The 18,578-nt window shown below is 36.6% G+C and overlaps 1 protein-coding gene across 2 annotated transcripts in view; it reads left to right on the forward strand.

The window, feature by feature from the left end:
• Positions 1-14,593, forward strand: part of grk6 (G protein-coupled receptor kinase 6) — a 107,618-nt gene extending 93,025 nt beyond the window's left edge. For both annotated transcript variants that reach the window (XM_073935457.1, XM_684691.10), the window contains exons 13-16: positions 290-427; positions 2,698-2,835; positions 3,601-3,735; positions 9,406-14,593. In XM_073935457.1, the coding sequence (XP_073791558.1) occupies positions 290-427; positions 2,698-2,835; positions 3,601-3,735; positions 9,406-9,456 (462 nt within the window). In that variant the 3' untranslated portion in view covers positions 9,457-14,593. The remainder of the gene's footprint in view (positions 1-289; positions 428-2,697; positions 2,836-3,600; positions 3,736-9,405) is intronic.
• The last annotated feature ends 3,985 nt before the right edge of the window (positions 14,594-18,578 follow it).

The raw sequence follows: 18,578 nt of genomic DNA on the forward strand, positions 1-18,578 counted from the left end.
TTTGGGAATAATGTCTTTGAAAGTAGTCTCTTCTGCTCATCAGGACTGGATTTGTTTGAATAAAAATGTGATAATTATAATAACATTTTGATCTATTATTTAAATTGATTATTTGAATTGAAATTGAAATTGAGGGATTGTTTTCTATGTGAATACATTTTCTAATATAATCCTAATTCATTTATTCCTGCAATTCAAAGCTGAATTTTCAATAGCCATTTTCAACAGTCACATGATGCTTTATAAATAATTCTAACATGCAGTTTGTTTGTGTTTTTTTTCTGCTTAGCTGCTAGCCAAAGACCCCAGTGAGAGGCTTGGCTGTCAGGGAGGTGGGGCCTCAGAAGTGAAAGCCCACCTTATTTTCCGTTCCATCAACTTCAAGAGGCTTGCAGCAGGAATGCTCGAAGCCCCCTTTATACCAGATGTAAGTGTTTTCTAAGACCGCCACTTATTGGAGCTCATTTTATTGTGAAGATTCATTAGAACTACTATTCTTTATTTTAGTGATGTTTCAATCTTTTAATGAAATATTTCAGAATTCAGAAAATGACTTTTTCATGATGTTTTTAGTCATATTTATTATTCTAAACCAATTCAAATGTTTTTTTTTCTTTTCTTGAAACACTAAAGAAGACATTTACTGTATTTTTTTTTCTTCTTTAGTTTAGGTTACAATCATGCTATTAACTACTGGCTCATTACATGGCTGTTATTGAGATCTTAACTGTTCATTAGTAGTTGATCTTGTTCTGCATCCCTAATCCTACCCAAAACCTAACCTAACTTCTACCTTACTAACAAGTGCGGAATAAATTTGTAGTATGTAAATCTTGCATTTTGCATCCTGAAGCACATGTCTCATGCAGTCGTTGCCCAGTAACATATAGTAAACAATCTTGCAGTTGCGTTTTCAAAATAAAAGTCCCACATACTTAGCAAGTAAAAAAAAAACATTGACTCTGATAATGTGTATAAACAGACTTTATTCAATGAACAAAAACACTGTGATATTTTCCCTGGAGAATTAACACATACTTAGTAAGTGAAAAAATAAGCTTTAAAATAACTAATAGAGGAAAACTATTATTGTTTTCTCACTTGAAATCGTTGTTAAGTCTAAGTTCTCTTGATGATGTCTGGTCTGGATGAACGACCTAAAGTAGTCGTACATGCAAATGCGGAGGGCATGGCCCGTGAGTCTCTTGTCCTGTGATTGGCCTGTTGTCCTCCAGGGTTTTGCACTCGTAGAATTTACATGATAACAATGGTTTCTGAGGCTCACAGTATGTCTATTTCTATATATTGAGCTCTAATTATTCTACTATGCTTCGGTATACCCAGATTTTAATTATAGAGCATCTTTAATGGTTTGTTAATACCATGAATTGAGACCTAAACTAAAGTGTTAACTTTTTTACTTTTATAAGATGTATCTAGCAAATTTTATGCTGAATGCAAATGGAGATGTTTTATTATTCTAAAACGATAAAAGCATTCTGACCGATGTTAAAAATGTAATGCGGTGGCATAACTTGTATATTTAAAAAAATAAAATCTCTGGTCCCACTTTATATTAAGTGTCCTTAACTAATATGTACTTACACAGAAATTAATAATTAGTTACAATGTATTAATTGTGTAAATACATGTATTTATTGTGTAAATATGCTTGATTAAATACCTGTATGTAAATACATCTATAATTAACTTCTGTAATTACATTTGTAAATACACTGTTGACCATCCCTTACACCTTAACCCACCCTTATACCTACCCATGCCACCAAACCTGTACATAACCCAACCTCTATCCCAACTCACAAGCACCACAAGTGATCTCAAATACATTATGAACACAGTAAGTACGATGTATTTATTTTTTGATGCAAGTACATAGTAGTTAAGGACACTTAATATAAAATGGGACCAAAACTCTTTTTTTTTTGGAGTTCTATATCACATATCACAAGCATTTGAAATATACATATGGAAATGATATGCAGATTAAATTTGCAAAGTAAAAAAATGTCTTCTTTCCAAAAATACATAAAACTGTGAATGTAGACCAAAATATTCAGCAACTGTTAATGTTTTAGTTTGAGAAGGTACATTTTGGGAAAGTGCCTCTGATGGTGAGGAAAAACAGGACACCGATATAGTCTCAAAAAACTTTTTACAGAAATCTCATTTTGCATGCTATCTTCATCAAATTCGAAATATAAACTCATGAAACACCTGGCTTTCAAGTCAGGACATTTTCTTGGACATTACATTAATGTTCTTCTCTGTTTGTAAATGAAAATAATAATATTGAACACAATACAATTTTTTTCCCTCATGATTTCATAATGTATAACTTTTTATATTTTTGAGCATGTAACTTCCCCTTTTACCATAGTAAAGCTCAAAGTGTCTAATTTCCAATGATACCTAATTTGTGTTTGTAGCTTACTAGAGTCAAGAACTGTTGCTATTTAAAGTTAGGTAGGTGTATATCCCTGAAAGTGAGTGCTGTGTATGTTGCAGTCTCCAAATATGAAAAATTCCTGGAGGAAACGGGGTAGGAATGTATAAACATACAACCTTCTGTTGCCTAGCCTTTCTAAAGGGACTTTGGCACATGTTCTTATATGCAAACTCAGGGATTAAGATGTACTTATTTCACAGTTTTATCTGTTATTGTGTGTCTCTCAGCCTCAGGCTATCTACTGTAAGGATGTGTTGGACATTGAGCAGTTCTCCACAGTGAAGGGTGTGGAGCTGGAGCCCAAAGACGACTCCTTCTACAGCAAAGTATCCACTGGAAGTGTTCCCATCCCATGGCAAAATGAGGTCAGGTCACAAACCCAGAATAACCTCAATAGATGTTTACTCTGGACCTTTGATTGCCGGTTTATGACTGGCGTGCAGTAAAGAGGAAATTAGCGTTGACTTTGATAATGTGTACAAGCAGACTTTATTTAATGAACAAAAAACACTGTGATATTTTCCCTGGAGAATAAACAGGACATCTATGCCATGCTGTCATTATGACATTAGCTTAAGAAAATTCATGTGAGCATGATGTCACTGGCTTTGCAAAATGGTGCTTTTGTAGGTTAAACAGAACAAAATGAAATTAGATTGATGTGTAGTAGGGGCTGCACTGTTTTAAATTCATTCATTAATTTTCTTTTCGGCTTAGTCCCTTTATTAATCTGGTGTCGCCACAGTGGAATGAACCACCAACTTATCCAGCACATGTTTTATACAGCGGATGCCTTTCCAGCTGCAACCCATTCCTGGGAAACACCCATACACACTCAATCACACTCATACACTACAGACAATTTAGCTTACCCAATTCACCTATACCGCATGTCCTTGGATTTGTCTTTGGGGGAAACCCATGCGATCACACAGAGAGAGCATGCAAGCTCCACACTGAAATGCCAACTGACCCAGCCGAGGCTTGAACCAGTGACCTTTTTGCTGAAAGGCGATTGTGCTACCCACTGCGCCACCATGCTGCCATTCAGTCAACTTAAGGAACTAAAGTTTTCCCAATTTTATTGTTATGACTTGAATTCTGAGCTTTCCTGTTATTTCTCCATCCAGATGATAGAGACAGAGTGTTTTAAAGAACTCAACATCTTGAATTTGGACGGCACTGTGCCTCCTGACCTGGACTGGAGGGGTCAACCTTCACCCCCACCCAAACAGGGCTTACTGCAGAGACTCTTCGGCCGTCAGGTGAGACTGTTGCAATTTCTTCTATTATTTAAATGGATTATTCTTTCTTCCATTAGTGAATGAGGTTCTCAGCCAATGTGTGTCTAAACCTTTTTTGTTTGATGTTTGATACTGAAATCGGATATACGGATTTGTGGTTGATTCTTGTGATGTAATAAAATATCAGCATGCAGGTTGTGTTCCCAGTCTACCTGCTGGATAATTAGTCAGGAACATGAAATGATTCAGGTAATATACTCCGGTTACAAATGTGTAACTCTGTAAAGGTTGTTGACTTTGCTCTCAGGGTTATTTAACCTTTTGGAACGTTTTAGTTGCAACTCGGTGGAGGAGTATTTGTTTTTAGATATGTAATATAATTAAGGTAATAGTGCTGCGAAATGGTATAAACCTCAAGAAATACATGCAATTTTTCAATTATCACTTTTAGTATGGGTGTACTTCATGTGTATTTAGGTGTATTTCATGTTGACTTGAGAAGTTTGGGATAGGCCAACATTTTTTAAATGGGGTATTTGCATTGCTAGTGTTTTTTCCCATACCGATAAAGTTCCGGTGAACAGTTAATGTGACTGATACTGTTCCTTTTACAGCATCAAGGTTGTGATATAATTAAAATATAATCAGTTAAATAGACTTAAGCATTCATTTAGTTAGCGTGAAATGAGATATAAAACTGTTTAAATGTACACACCTGTCAGGATTAGCGGTCCCACTTTATATTAAGTGGCCTTAACTAATATGTACTTACACAGGGGTTAGTAGTTTGTTACAATGTACTTATTGTGTAAATACATGTATTTACTGTGTACTTATGCTTGATTAAATAAATGTATGTAATTACATCTGTAATTAACTTTTGTAATTACATTTGTAAATACACTGTTGACCATCCCTTACACCTTAACCCACCCTTAAACCTACCTATGCCACCAAACCTGTCCATAACTCAACCTCTATCCCAACTCAAAAGCACCACAAGTGTTCTCAAATACATTATAAACACAGTAAGTACATTATATTTATTTTTTGATGTAAGTACATAGTAGTTAAGGACACTTACATAAAGTGGGACCGGATTAGCAGGCTAGCGCAGAAACTCCTATGAAACCACTGTGGTAAAATAAATGTTCATATTTTAAAGACACAGCTTGGGAAATGTAATTTAATTGTACATTCTGAGACCCATTGTATATCGTATATCAATCAGGCAGTGAAGGTCATTGATTTTTAAAGAAAACAGACCCTAAACACACTGATTTTGTAACGGCAAAATCTTTTTACTAAAATAAAAGTCTCAGCAACTTCTGATTCATACCAACTTTAAGCTCGGATTTTTTTTTTTTTTTTCATTCATTCATACTCAGGTTACTGAAAAATAAAAGTCCTTCTGCATATACCCTTTTGCATTAGAATTAAAATTAAGACACACTGACAAACTATTGCTATTTGTTAATGTTAAGCTGTGGCAGGTTATATTTAAGTTAATGGCATTCTCATTGTACAGAGCATTTGATTGGATATTAATCATGAGGGCCACACAATATATTTTAGCATTGATATTTGTACATCTACAATAGTCACATCGCAGGATTATAGTTGGGATTATAGTTGGGATTATAGTGGATCAGACACACAATTTAGAACATGTGAAGTTTGTGGAGTCATTGCAGATTTTAACCATAATACAATGAAAGTCTTTTGACTGTGTGAGAATTTCAGGAGTTTAAGACACAAAAAAAATTGTACAGTTTGTAACTAAATAAATAAAAACTGATTTTTTTAACGATTTATACATTGATGAACATGTAATTTTACACTAGATTTTCTGTACCTGAACACTGTTAGACTGCCCAGAAAACTATATTGCACTCTTTATTTAACTTTTATCTTTGTTCTGTTGAATTCATACATGCTTCTAATTTATTTTATTTACGTGTAATGCATAAAAATACTACAACATCCTAATCGATTTAAATATTTAAAATTAATGAATTCTTTTTAAATGGAGCTATTTAAGTCATCTAGTGAAATTGTATTTGTATCGCAATTTGTATCGCAGAAAAACTAAATATCTTAATGTGAGATTTTTTCCCCATATCATGCAGCCCTAATAATTATGAGTACGTATATGCTTACAAGTTCAAGGTGGGTCTTGCCATTTTAAAGTGCTGTTTTTCAGGTAGAGAATGAATTTTTCAAAAATACTAAAAGTTTTAGCCAATTTTTTACATTTCTTTTAAGCCTGACTTAATGTAGGCTGCATCTGAAATTGCATAATTACATATTAAACAGTAGTGGTCCTCAACCACCGGGCCGCAGAACAGTACCGGTCTGTGTATTAATTGGTACCAGGCTGCAAAAGAAATCATTTATTATTTCCGTTTTATTTATTATCAGAGTCTGAACGTCCTTTTATTTTGAAAAATGACCGTATTCTCTTGCTTACCTCTTGGTCACTTGAGTGCCCAAATTTAACCCGTAAGCAGCAAAATGAGTACCTTTGGAAAGATTCTTTGCTAAAGGAAAAAGGTTTAGTAAAGGACCCTTGAACTGCCAAGGAATAAATCTGCAACTCATTTGTCAACAAGTCAGGTGAATCCACCATGTCTGTGCAAGAAGATCAACTGCTGAAGATTGCAAATGATAGCAGCCTTTTAGGGGCCGTTCACATATCACGTCTCTTTTAGAGTTTGCGCAAGTTTATTATTGCCAACGGAGCTGAGCGCACCGCGAGTCACATGACAGAAACTGACCGAATTATCTCAGACAAACACAGAACACCTAAACAGTGCTTTGTCATTTTCTTCAGAAATTAAACTTGTATCAGAGCTGCCGCAGTGTTTTGTCAGCTTGCCATCCTCTGAGAAAGCAGTGGATGATCACCCAGCAAACCTATGAACCATCAACCCCCGGTTTGTAGCAAAATTGTGAAGCGTTGCTCTGTCCACGGTGATAAAAAGGTTGGGGACCACTGCTATAGAGCACTAATAGGTGGACTGTGGCCGGGTCCGGACTCAGAAGCCTTCACATACAGACCCAGAACTACAGCCTGGTTTGCGGGTGAAATTTTTTTTTGTTTTATTAGTCCCACTCATGCTGGTTTACCTACCGATCACATCCCGTTATTTATTACCTCGTTGTTCATAAGACTTTTTTGTAGTACAATTCTTGAAAAAAAAAAAAAACTTTAATGCTTTTCTTACTTTTTTGATTAAGCTAGTTGATTTCACTTTGAAATATTATTGTGCGTACCCTATTGGCACATTATTTTTCTTGTTTTAAGGAAAAACTTTTGACATGTTATTTCTGAAAACAAGACTATATTTTTTGCTCGTCTAAAAATGCTTCTTGATTAAAAGTGCTTTCACACTAGCACTTTTGGTCCGCACCCGGCTTCATTTGATGTCATAGTACGGTACGTTTAGCTTGTTTAAACTTGTCTTCTGAGCTCGTGTGCGCACCCGTGAACCGTACCCGAGTCCGCCTGAAAGAGGTGGTCTGGGGTACGGTTCATGCGAAGTCTGGTACGGTTCACTTCTGATGTAAATGCAATCGTACCAAATAACAGAAGTGAACCGCCAACTGTAAAACAAACTATCATTTTCAAAACGTTCATCGTGTGTGTGTGTCACGTTTCGTACCTTGGTGACAAGTGGGACTGAGCCACGGCAAACACAGCGATAATGAGTGATATCTGCTTGTCTCCCCAAAAAACAGCTTCTGCAAGCACTGTGAGATGTTCTGAATGTTGATAATAATTTTGCGGCAAATGGACGCGAGTCGCTTTCTGTAAGTCCAAAAATAAAAGATTCAGTAAAAGCAAATCGACTGGGATGTGCGGAAGTCTTTCCATTTTGGCGCTTTGCTTTCGTGACTGTCACCTAACAACAGCCAAATAATGGAAGTAAACTGCCAACTGTACAGCAAACTATCGTTTTCAAAATGGTCGTTCGTGTGTGTGTGTGTGTGTGTGTGTGTGTGTGTGTGTGTGTGTCATGTATCGTACCTTGGTGACAAGCGGGACTGAGTCAGGGCAAACCAATGACTGTAAAAAATATGGACGACGCCACAGCCCTTTTTCCCATTGAACGCCTTGAGGGCAAAACGCCTGCTTGACGGGCACAAACTGTCGCAAAAGACTGCTGAAATTGGAGCCAGACATGCGCAGAAGGATTGTCTGATGGAGCCAGAGGAGGAGCCGCGAAAATGAGCAGAGTCGAGCTTCCAATCAAACGCTTTATGTAAAATCAACTACGCCCCCCGAACTTCTCAGCATGCGTTTGCTGTCATATCAACACAAATGGATGTAATAACGTTAACAAATATGAGGGTTTTATGTATTCAATCGCGCCAGCTCCAGGCCGCAACACATAACTTACTCGCGGCGTCGCGGGCTGATTCCGGCTCGCATGCGGCAGCGCCTGCTCGCTCGGCCGCCGCATCTGGCTCGATTGACTCGGGCTGGAATTGGGTAGTGAGTCCAGGCATCCGGAGTAGGTCCAGCAGAGGTAACATTAGTCAGTCTGAGCTCTAAGAGATAAGTCTCCGGCAGGCGAGAATCTAGCCGGAACTTTGTTTTGCTATCTGGGTGGCTAGGCGTGTATCAGCAAACTAATAAAGCCCGAAAAAAGCCCTGAACTTAGCGAATAAACAGTGTTCCACCAGGATCATGTATGTCAGAAACTATAGTTTACTGCTGAACTCATTTTGTCATGGTAAAATAACACAGAAATCGAATAATAACATTTCAGTCTACTTCAGTCTTCTGCCGAAGCTCAGACGCCGCGCTTTGAGAAACTGTCAATCACAGCTGTCAATCACGATGACACGCCCAGCATTAAATTACTGCTAAAAACAAACTGTTTACAAAAATGAAGATCTGCACCTATTTCAGCACAATAATCAGTGCCTTAATCGACCAGAACTATCTTTCGGGACATTTTATTGCAAGTGTAATATTTTTTTTTTTTATTTAGGCTCAAGTCTCCTTCATTAACACGGAGGAGGCGGGCTTTATGACTTGTACTGCAGCCAGCCCCCAGGAGGCGATCTAACGGCCGAAACCTTCACTCAAACGTAGGCTTGCGGCACACTTGGGGCAAACACAGTGATAATTTCTGCTCGTCTTCTCCAAAAACAGCTTCTGCAGACACTGTGTGATGTTCTGAATGTTTATAATATTTTTGCGGCAGATGGATGCGAGTCGCTTTCTGTATGTCCAAAACCAAAAGATTCAGTAAAAACAGAATGACAACGATGTGCGGACGTCTTTCCATTTCAGCGCTTTGCTTTCGTAACCGTCAAAAAGCAGTAAACAAAAAAGCAGCTCAATCACGCAAGCGTACCGGGGTTCAGAAGGAAAAAAAGACAGTGTGAACACAAACCAACCGAGAAGGTGGTAAGGGGGGACAATCGAACTTGGGTACGGTCCACGCAAATGAACAAAGTGTGAAAGCACCCTTAAGAAGTTTTAGATATTCGGACTAAGAATCAAAACCAAAGCTCTACTATAGCTACAGCTAATTCATTACCGCTACAATTATATTGTATTAGTTTAAACTTGATTATATTTTAAGTATGTAATGTTAGCCTTGGTGATGATTTTTTTTTGCTGTTTTGAATGCCGATGTCTCAGTAACTGACTCTGTGTCTCTGCTGCCCCTGCAGGACTGCTGTGGAAACTGCAGCGACAGTGAGGAGGAGCCCACTAGGCTGTGAAGGGGCATGGCCTGTCCAGGGGCTTTCACCACTGAGGATCTCATTTGTTTACAGTTTTGCACATTTGTATTTTTAAGATAGCTCTATATAAACATTTGGAATGTATATTTTCACTATATAGCCATGCAGTCTATGTTATTTAAAATCATCGAAAGGATAAAAAAAGGGGGTCCCAACTATCGTCCTTTATCTGTGTGTGAAGTACGGCAAGGACGAAACGTTCAACACTGCTCAAGTCTCAAACGCGGTCGACCCAGCCGTTCCTGTACATTTCGTCAGTATGTGTTGCAGCCTCTATTTTTTTTTTTTTTTTTGCGCTATTATTTTCAATTTTCTGTTCTGGTATGATTTCACTCACATGTACAGTATGCACTCTGAATATTTGTTTTAGACGCGGGGAGCAACGGAAATTTGCTTTTGCAGATATTTTTATATTTATATTTTGAATTTTATTTTCGTATGGTAATCTCGACAATCAAATGACACCATTTGTATAAAACAGTGCTTAATGTACATTTCAACTATAAAACCGAGGGAAATTTGAACGTCTCAAATATGTAATGTGCGTTTTTTTTTTAGAGCTAGAGCAACCTAGTAAACCAAATAGGCGTGGCTAAAGTGCAGATTTGTACAATGACAACGGTTGTACCATGTTGTAAATACGCGACACTCATCTGTAAAGTCTTCGGTGCGTCTTCCTTCAAGTACTACTACGGATAATCGGAAATAAACGTTCCGATTGTATTCAATTCAATTCAATTCAATTCCTGTTTGAATTGATTGTAGTCCTGTTTGGCCCTTACGTTAACTAAGGAGGCATTATTTTATTCGTCAAATTCCTGCTATTGAAGACTGAAAGACTTCAATACTCAACCAGGTCGACATCGATTAATAGTTGTCGTTTTATAAATGCGCAATTTTTAGAGCTGCATACAATTGAATCGCTGCTTTTTTTTAACACGTAGGTCAACCTAAAATTAATTTGCCAAAAAGAAAAGTTTCGTGTTACGTCTCCCCCAGCAATCACAATAAGCTCTTTTGTGTTTTCGATATGATATCTTGGGAATTTTTGTTGTAAATTTGATGCACTTAAGACCAAACCAGTTCAGTTTTTGTCCTCCATCTTTATAGATGGCGCCTTTCAAAGTTTTAAGGTACTCATTGTCCTTTATAGGGTTTGTTTGTTAGTTTTTAATTCAAAATATCTCCATCTTGGCTTACAATTTTGTGCGCACACTTTCTTTTTTCTTTGCTGTTGTTTTACCTCAGACATGACTTCTTTTTTTGTTTTTTTGTTTTTTTTGTTTTTTGAAACGTGTTGGGCATCGTAGTGTCTCGCAAAAGGCTTTGGGACTTTGTATTAAAGCCTGGCTGAACGCGTAACATCAGCGGTGACCTGCCAACTCAAGGGTCTGTTAAAAATAGCGTGTTATGGAGGAAATCAACGGACGTCCCGTCAGCGATTTTAAACATGGCGGCTCCTTGACAGTCAACACATTTCTCATCCACCTGCAGTTTACCTTAATTCTCTTGGAAATACTCAAAAACATTCCAGTCTCTACCGTACTGTACAGTTGTAAAATTAATTCAGTTGTTTGTTTTTTGGCTTATTTAGCAATAATGGATTTTATAAGTATAACAACTATATATAAATGTGTACAAAATGACAACATTTCAAAATCTAGAGCGAGATGGAACTTAGTTTGACTCAATGTTTTCCTGAGCCAGGCATTTAACACTGTGAAGTGATCCTTTTCTGTCACAGTTGTACATTTTTGTTTTTCTTTTGTGCAATGCACTGAAATGTTCTTTGTTTTGTGTCGCGAGTTCATAACTATGTACGTATGCGTGCCTAAATGCGGTGTGTGAGTGTATGTTCGCTTTTACCTGCACTGCATGTGTCCATATTTTTTATCATAACCACTAATGGATGCCAATTATTTTATTTTATTTTTTTACAATTTTTTTGGGCCATAAATGAGTGAAATGTTACGTTCCAGGGAGGCTTTTCAGTGTTTTATTTTTTTTTGCTAAGAGGAATGAGGATGAACTTTAGACTCACTTATTAAAAATAATAATAATAATAATAATAATAATAATGATAACAATAATAATAAAGTTATATGTCATTACACTGTGAAAAAGAGATTAGTTACTTTACCTAAAATAGAATTGAAAAAAACAATCATTCACAACACCCTAAAAATTAAATCGTTGTTTCACCATTTTTTAAACCCTTCACCTGATTTCTGGGTCTCTTGGGAGCACTTTTAGCTTAGCTTAGCATAAATAATTGAATTGGATTAGACCGTTAGCATCTTGCTCAAAAATGTGTTTCGATATTATTCCTATTTTAAGCTTAACTTTTCCTTAGGTTATTTTTTTCTAGAGAGATGCTAATTGTCTAATCCACTTAAATGATTTATGCTAAGCTAAGCTTAAAGTGCTCTCGTCACACTCAGAGATCAGTTGAATGGATTCAAAAATGCTTTTTTTTTTAACTCTAGGGGAGTTGTAAAATAAGCATATTTTCAGATAAAGTGGAATGTTCTTTAAAAAAAAAAACACAATAAATTCATTGGAACTTGAAACTGTTAGGTTGGTTTAATTACATTTTTATAGAGGTACAGTAAACTCCAAATTTTATTTACAACACTCCTAAAGTTAACCTGTTGTGCTTGACCATATTTCAACTATTCACCTGTTCTCTGGGGAGCACTTTTAGCTTAGCTTAGCATAAATAATTGAATTGGATTAGACCGTTAGCATGTTGCTCAAAAATGAGTTTTGATATTCTTTCCATTTAAAGCTTCTGTAGGTTGTTTTTTTAAAGAGATGCTAATGGTCTAATCTAATTCAATGATTTATGCTAAGCTAAGCTAAAAGTGCTCCCGTCACACTCAGAGATCAATTTAATGGATTTAAAAGTGCTAAAACTCAACTGTTTAACTCTAGGGCAGTTGTAAAATGAGCATATTTTCAGGACAAGTGGAGTGTTCCTTAAATAAAATTAGTAAGTTCATTGTAACTTGGAACTGCGTAGCTGATTAACCTTAATTTTTTTATTTATGCCCCTAGTTTATTTACCTAATTTTATTTAATAGCAACAGGTTTACTCACAGTAAAATCAATTAATTGTTTTTGTTACAGTGTAGTATTGCCAATCAATTCAATATTATGTTTACCTTGAAGCAGTGCTGAAGGTAAACACCAAAATTAATTTACAACACCCATTTTTTTTAAACCATTCCCCTGATTTCTGGGTTTCTTCGGAGCACTTTTAGCTTAGTTTAGCATAAATAATTGAATCGGATTAGACCATTATCATCCAACTCGAAAATGATTTTCAATATTCTGGAAATTAAAAATTTTTACCTCTTCTGTAAGTTCATTTTTTTAGAGAGTTGCTAATGATCTAATCTAATTTAATGATTTGTGCTATACTAAGCTAAAAGTTCTGCCGTTTTTGTTACTGTGTGGTATTACCAATCAATTTATTATCATGTTTACCTTAAAGCTGCCCTTGAGGTAAAATCCAAATTTTATTTGCAAGATCCTTAAAGTTAAACCCTTTTGTTTTACCATTTTTTTAAACCATTCACCTGATTTCTGGGTTTCTCGGGAGCCCTTTTAGTTTAGCTTAGCATAAATAATTTAATCGGATTAGACCATTAGCATCTAACTCAAAAATTAGTTTCAATATTTTTCCCATTTAAAGCTTCTGTAGGTTGTTTTTTTTTTATCGAGAGGCTAATGGTCTAATCAAAGTTAATGATTTATGCTAAGCTAAGCTAAAAGTGTTCCCACCAGACTCGGAGATCAGTTTTAATGCTTTTAAAAATGCTAAAACTCAACTGTTTAACTCTAGGGCAGTTGTAAAATGAGCATATTTTCAGGACAAGTGGAGTGTTCCTTAAAAAAAATTAATTAATTAATTGTAACTTGCAATTGCTTAGTTGGTTTAACTTAATTTTTATATTTATGCCCCTAGTTTATTTACCGAATTTAATAGCAACAGGTTTACTCACAGTAAAATCAATGAATCGTTTTTGTTACAGCGTAATAATGCAAATCAATTCAATATCGTGTTTACCTTGAAGCAGCGCTTGAGGTTAACTCCAAATTTAATACAAAACTAGACTTGTGCTGAGGATTAGCCGTGCCAATGCTTTAGAGGTCAGTGTCAAAATGTGAACGACACGCCTCCAGCCACATTTGTCAGTGTTATTAATTCATTTCAGTTGTAAACAATAAAAACAGAGCCAATGCTATGAACTCGGTTATATTATTATTGATGCTTTTTTTAAGACCATAAACAAGTAAGATTATCCGTATATATTATAAGCCTCAAAGTGTACAGTGCCATTTCAAGTGTCATTTTTCCAGTAACATGCCATTGAGGGCTATAGAAATCAATCTGACCTATTTAGTAACTTCTTAGTAGAGGTAAGAATGGTATATAACTGGAGAATCTGGTGGTTTAATTGGTCAATGTGCCAATTTTGTTTAATGTAATATTTAATTCAAGTTTTGAACATCATTTTAAGGCAACAGTTTTTCACTTTTTGACTAAGATGTATGTTGAAGTCCATAACCGTTTTATTTGAGGCCAGAAGAATGTGTTTCATTGCAATGAGAACTTGTACCTGTTTATCCCTGTTCGTGAAGCCTTATTTGTATGTGATACGAGAAAACAAGTGGTTGGTGGATTGCACATTGAATACAATTCTTTCGCTGAGCTCAAAAGTTAATTCTCACTCAGGTTACTGCCATTGTTATGTTTGTTTGTTTGTTTGTTTTTTGCTTAATATAAGGCCTTACTGATAGAATAATGTCAAGTTACTGGTTTCTGTTTTCAAGGTGCATTAAAGAGATGCCACTGGCAACGTTGTTTATAGACTTTGATGTAAAATTGTGTTGATGATGACGTTGAAGGAGTTAATGTTCCTGTCAAAGCACTGATGCTCATTTTCCCCGTTTACTTTCTGCTGTCTGTCTCTGGCCTGTGAAGCCTGTACATTACGCATGGCCTCTCATGCAGGTCTTCTGTGTAACAAACTGAATTTGGGTTCTTGTTTTCCTTATTTTTTTTTTTTCCTGCATTAGCTTTTATCTTCAATAAATTTTTATTTGGTTAGTTATTGCGTAGCGCTTCAACTCGCTTCCTATGTGTCTGTCTGTCTATCTGTCACCATAGCAGTGTTTTTGCTATTACTCAATACGAATATAACTCTGAGTTAGGTTAGGGTAAGAGCGCTATAGATGTGTTCAATTTACATTTAGCTGACTTGCAGTACATTGTGCCGACTTACAATTGAGGAGACATTCAGCGATTCAACAAGCAGTGGCAATATACTGATATAATGTGACCACCATTACAAAAAGCGAAATCGAGTATCAAGTATTGCCTGAGTCACTCAGGAATGTTGTGTACCTCTCTCTATATCTTATCAGCAAAGAGAAAGCGACACAAATTAATCATTTCACCGAGTGACCCGAAGGTCCGTGCTTAATGAACAGTGAAAATAAAAAGGGATATCGGACTTCATTTTCAGCTAAGTTAAGGGAAATGGCACTAGTTAGCTAACATTTTCTATCCCAAACACATATTTTAGATGCCATTTATCAAACTCAAGTTAAGAGCTGATCATTTCATCATATTAGACCTGTCACGATACTGAATTTCGTTACTGAAATTTATAAAAACCGTCAATTTTCCATGTAAGCACTGTTGAACGCAACACCGCTGATTTTCCATAGTATTCACCGGTGCTCAACAGAAATGACTGTGATTGGCCGAGGAGGTTATCAGTTCACCACACTTCACCAATGTTTACCGAGTGCAAACACAGACGATCGATCCGCTGATGACTCGACTGATCTTTGCGGCTTTAAAATGCTCCAGTGTTCGTGCATCTGTCTTTGCACTTAGTGAAGAACAGTAAACTGATGACCTTCAGGGCCAATCACAGTCATTTCTGTTGAGCACCGGTGAATACTATGGCAAATCAACTGTGTTTAAGAATGCGCTCAGCGGCGCTTAATTGTTAGCAGGAAATGGACGTTTTCAGTGCAGGGACAACACTATTACAGACAATACAAGGGTGTGCTACAGAGGACTGCACTGTTTTATCGCTCACCTGGTTACATGGGCTGAAGCAAGCAGGGAGGTTGCCATGAACTGAAGCCCAAGAAGACGCTCTTAAAGAGATTGTGAAGTTGTTTGATGTCTAATCTGCTTTTAATTGTTTAAATTAAACTCAATTGAATGATATTAAAGTGATGCTTACAAGATGTCTGCATTTTGAAACGGTGGCAACAGCTGGAGGTTTTTAGGCCATGGCATGTTGTTGCAATGTTTACAGTCCTATACTTCCGAGTTTTTTTCCCACTGCAGCCTCGCTTTCATGATTAAAATGGCTGCTGCGTAAAATAAACGGAGACTCACAAGAAGTGCTCAATATACAAAGCAACTGTTTCTGGTCAGAGAATTAAGTGCTAGAGTTAGGAGGGGTGTAGAGTTTTGCACGTCATGATTTTGCCAAGTGTGATGCGATCCTGGATTATCATCTGTTTGATCCTAGAACATCATTATTGTTTGAAAATGTAATCCATACCTATTCCCTACCCCTAAACTAAAACAACTAAATTATTTGCAAAATCAGAGGGGAATCATAGTAACAATCATGTGAAAGTGCATAAACCTACCTAAGAGTCTAAACTTAACATAAACTGTAAACGTATCCCTTAATCTGATTTGCTGATTGGAATGTTGTTCCAGGATCGACATAGATGTTACAGTTTTTTTCCAATTGTTTACACACATTTTCTGAAAGCATGTCTCATATTGTCAAAACTCTACACACAGATCACAAAACACACACACATTGGGCAAAACTCTTCAATTCTTCTGCAAAATAAAACTCTACGTTCAAAACAATGTGATTTCTTCTCAAAATGGTATTTTGTTTTCAAATGACACACACAAGCCATCACATGAATAGACATTTATAAGATCAGTTGAACACTGATGTGCTTAATGTAACCGTGACCGTGACACCGTGACATCTTCTTCTCCATTCATCATAATGACTTTCTGTAAGCCTTTTTATGTTCAGTGTTACACTTCACTACAGATAGTAGGCCTACAGAAGTGCATTGTAAAATATTTCAGAGTAATGTTTTTATACAAAACAAACAAATACCAAATATATTTTATTGTATTTTCCCCACAAATACAGTGTACACATTGTTTATCACAACCAACACAAAGTTGCAGATATCATATATCTACATATACCATCAACAGAAGTATTTACTGAATAGTCACATAAAAAAAAAAAAAAAAAATTACAGCTATACGCCATCCTCTTTTCTGTTTTTGTCTGGCCAAGCAGTGGGGGAAATGTCACTTTGCGTGGCGAATCCAGCTACTAAAAGCATCAACTGCTATAGCTTGGAGAAGGGGTATCCGTGTGTGTGTGGATTTCGGTCATACACTTTACATCTCCAGGCAGAAAAAAAAAATCCTCAATAGGTTTGAGGAATGGAGAATATGGAGGGGGAGATAAACAACTAAAAAACATGGGTGGATAGTAAACTAGTTGTGATCCAGATGAGCTCTGATTTCTAAATTACAATTCTGTGTGACACGTGTTTACCTATGTGATGAGTTAGTATGCAAAGTAGGACAACTGACTTTACAATTGTGAATGACAATGTGTTCCTTGTGAAAACAAAAGATTTTCTGCATGAAGATTGTGCAAACTGCAGAGAATTGGGTGTAGGGTTTTGAAAAAAAGTGTGTTTTAAACCTGCAATTTGAGTGTAAAGCAGGAATTGAGCTTGTAGTTTAGCAGAATTGGTTCAGGGGGTTGGTGCATCAGTTACATGTTGTAGTCATTGTTGCTGAAGTACAAGTAATTGTGTTTAAACAATTGGAAAAAACTGTAATCTAAGAACATGTCCTACTTGGTGAAATCAGGTTTACGGTAGTGTTTTATAGAGAGAAAAGATTATTTCAATGGGTGGTTTGTTAAACCCACTCACCTGTGTGAAGCACACTTCATTCATTTTCTTTTCGAATTAGTTCTTTTATTAACCAGAGGTTGCCACAGTGGAATGAACCGCCAACTTATACATGTTTTATGCAGCACATGCCCTTCCAGCGGCAACCCATCACTGAGAAACATCAAAACACATTCATTCAGTCTTACACTATGGCCAATTTAGTTTATTCAATTCAGTGCATGGACTTGTGGGAGCACCCGGAGAAGAACATGTTAACCACACGGAAATTCCAACTGACGCAGCCGAGACTTGAACCAGTGACCTTCTTGCTGTGATACGACAGCGCAACCTACTGTGCCACCCCGCTGTTTGTGGTTTTTTTTTTTTTTTAGAAATGGAGCGATTATAAGAAAGTGTCTGGTGCAAGTGACTGTTTGAGGGCTCCATTTTAATGACCTAGGTGCAAAGCCTAAAGCACAGGGCACGCAAAAGCATTAAGGCTGTGTTCGAATCCACTTTTGCCATTCTAAGAGCGAAAAAATACAGTTTGTGCCCTGGCGCATGGTCTAACAGGGTTGTGCTTATTCTCTTGATGAGTTATAGGTGTGTTTTGAGCATATCGTGCAGTTCTATCCAAACATGTGTCCTCTGCCCCATATAGTCCAGAACCTGACAGGTGGACAAATCTTGTTTATTAAAACAAATATAAATATGCTTTATATATAATACTGCTAATGATAATAACATTATACTGCAGAGTCCAATGACTGTGTCTACTGGTGGACGAAAGTTCACTGCATGTTCGGTCTTTCCAGTGCACAATGTTGATTTACTTTAAACTGAACTCATATCTGACCACAATTTTAGTATGAGGTGGTTTAGAATGTTAATATATTTATCCTCGTTTTATCTGACTCCATTATCGCTTATATATTACTCTAGATTACTCATTCATTCTGACTCCCATAACATCCTGAGTCTTGTACTGGCCGAGTATACAATCTTTTAAACACAAGCATGTCAGTCTTGATCACTAAACAGAGGAGATTAACCACTATTCTGAAAAGGCAGAGCTTACTCAGATTAGAATATTTTTTGTGTGGTCTCCATAG

This window comes from Danio rerio, chromosome 21, assembly GCF_049306965.1.
Source record: "Danio rerio strain Tuebingen ecotype United States chromosome 21, GRCz12tu, whole genome shotgun sequence".
Lineage (NCBI taxonomy): Eukaryota > Metazoa > Chordata > Actinopteri > Cypriniformes > Danionidae > Danio > Danio rerio.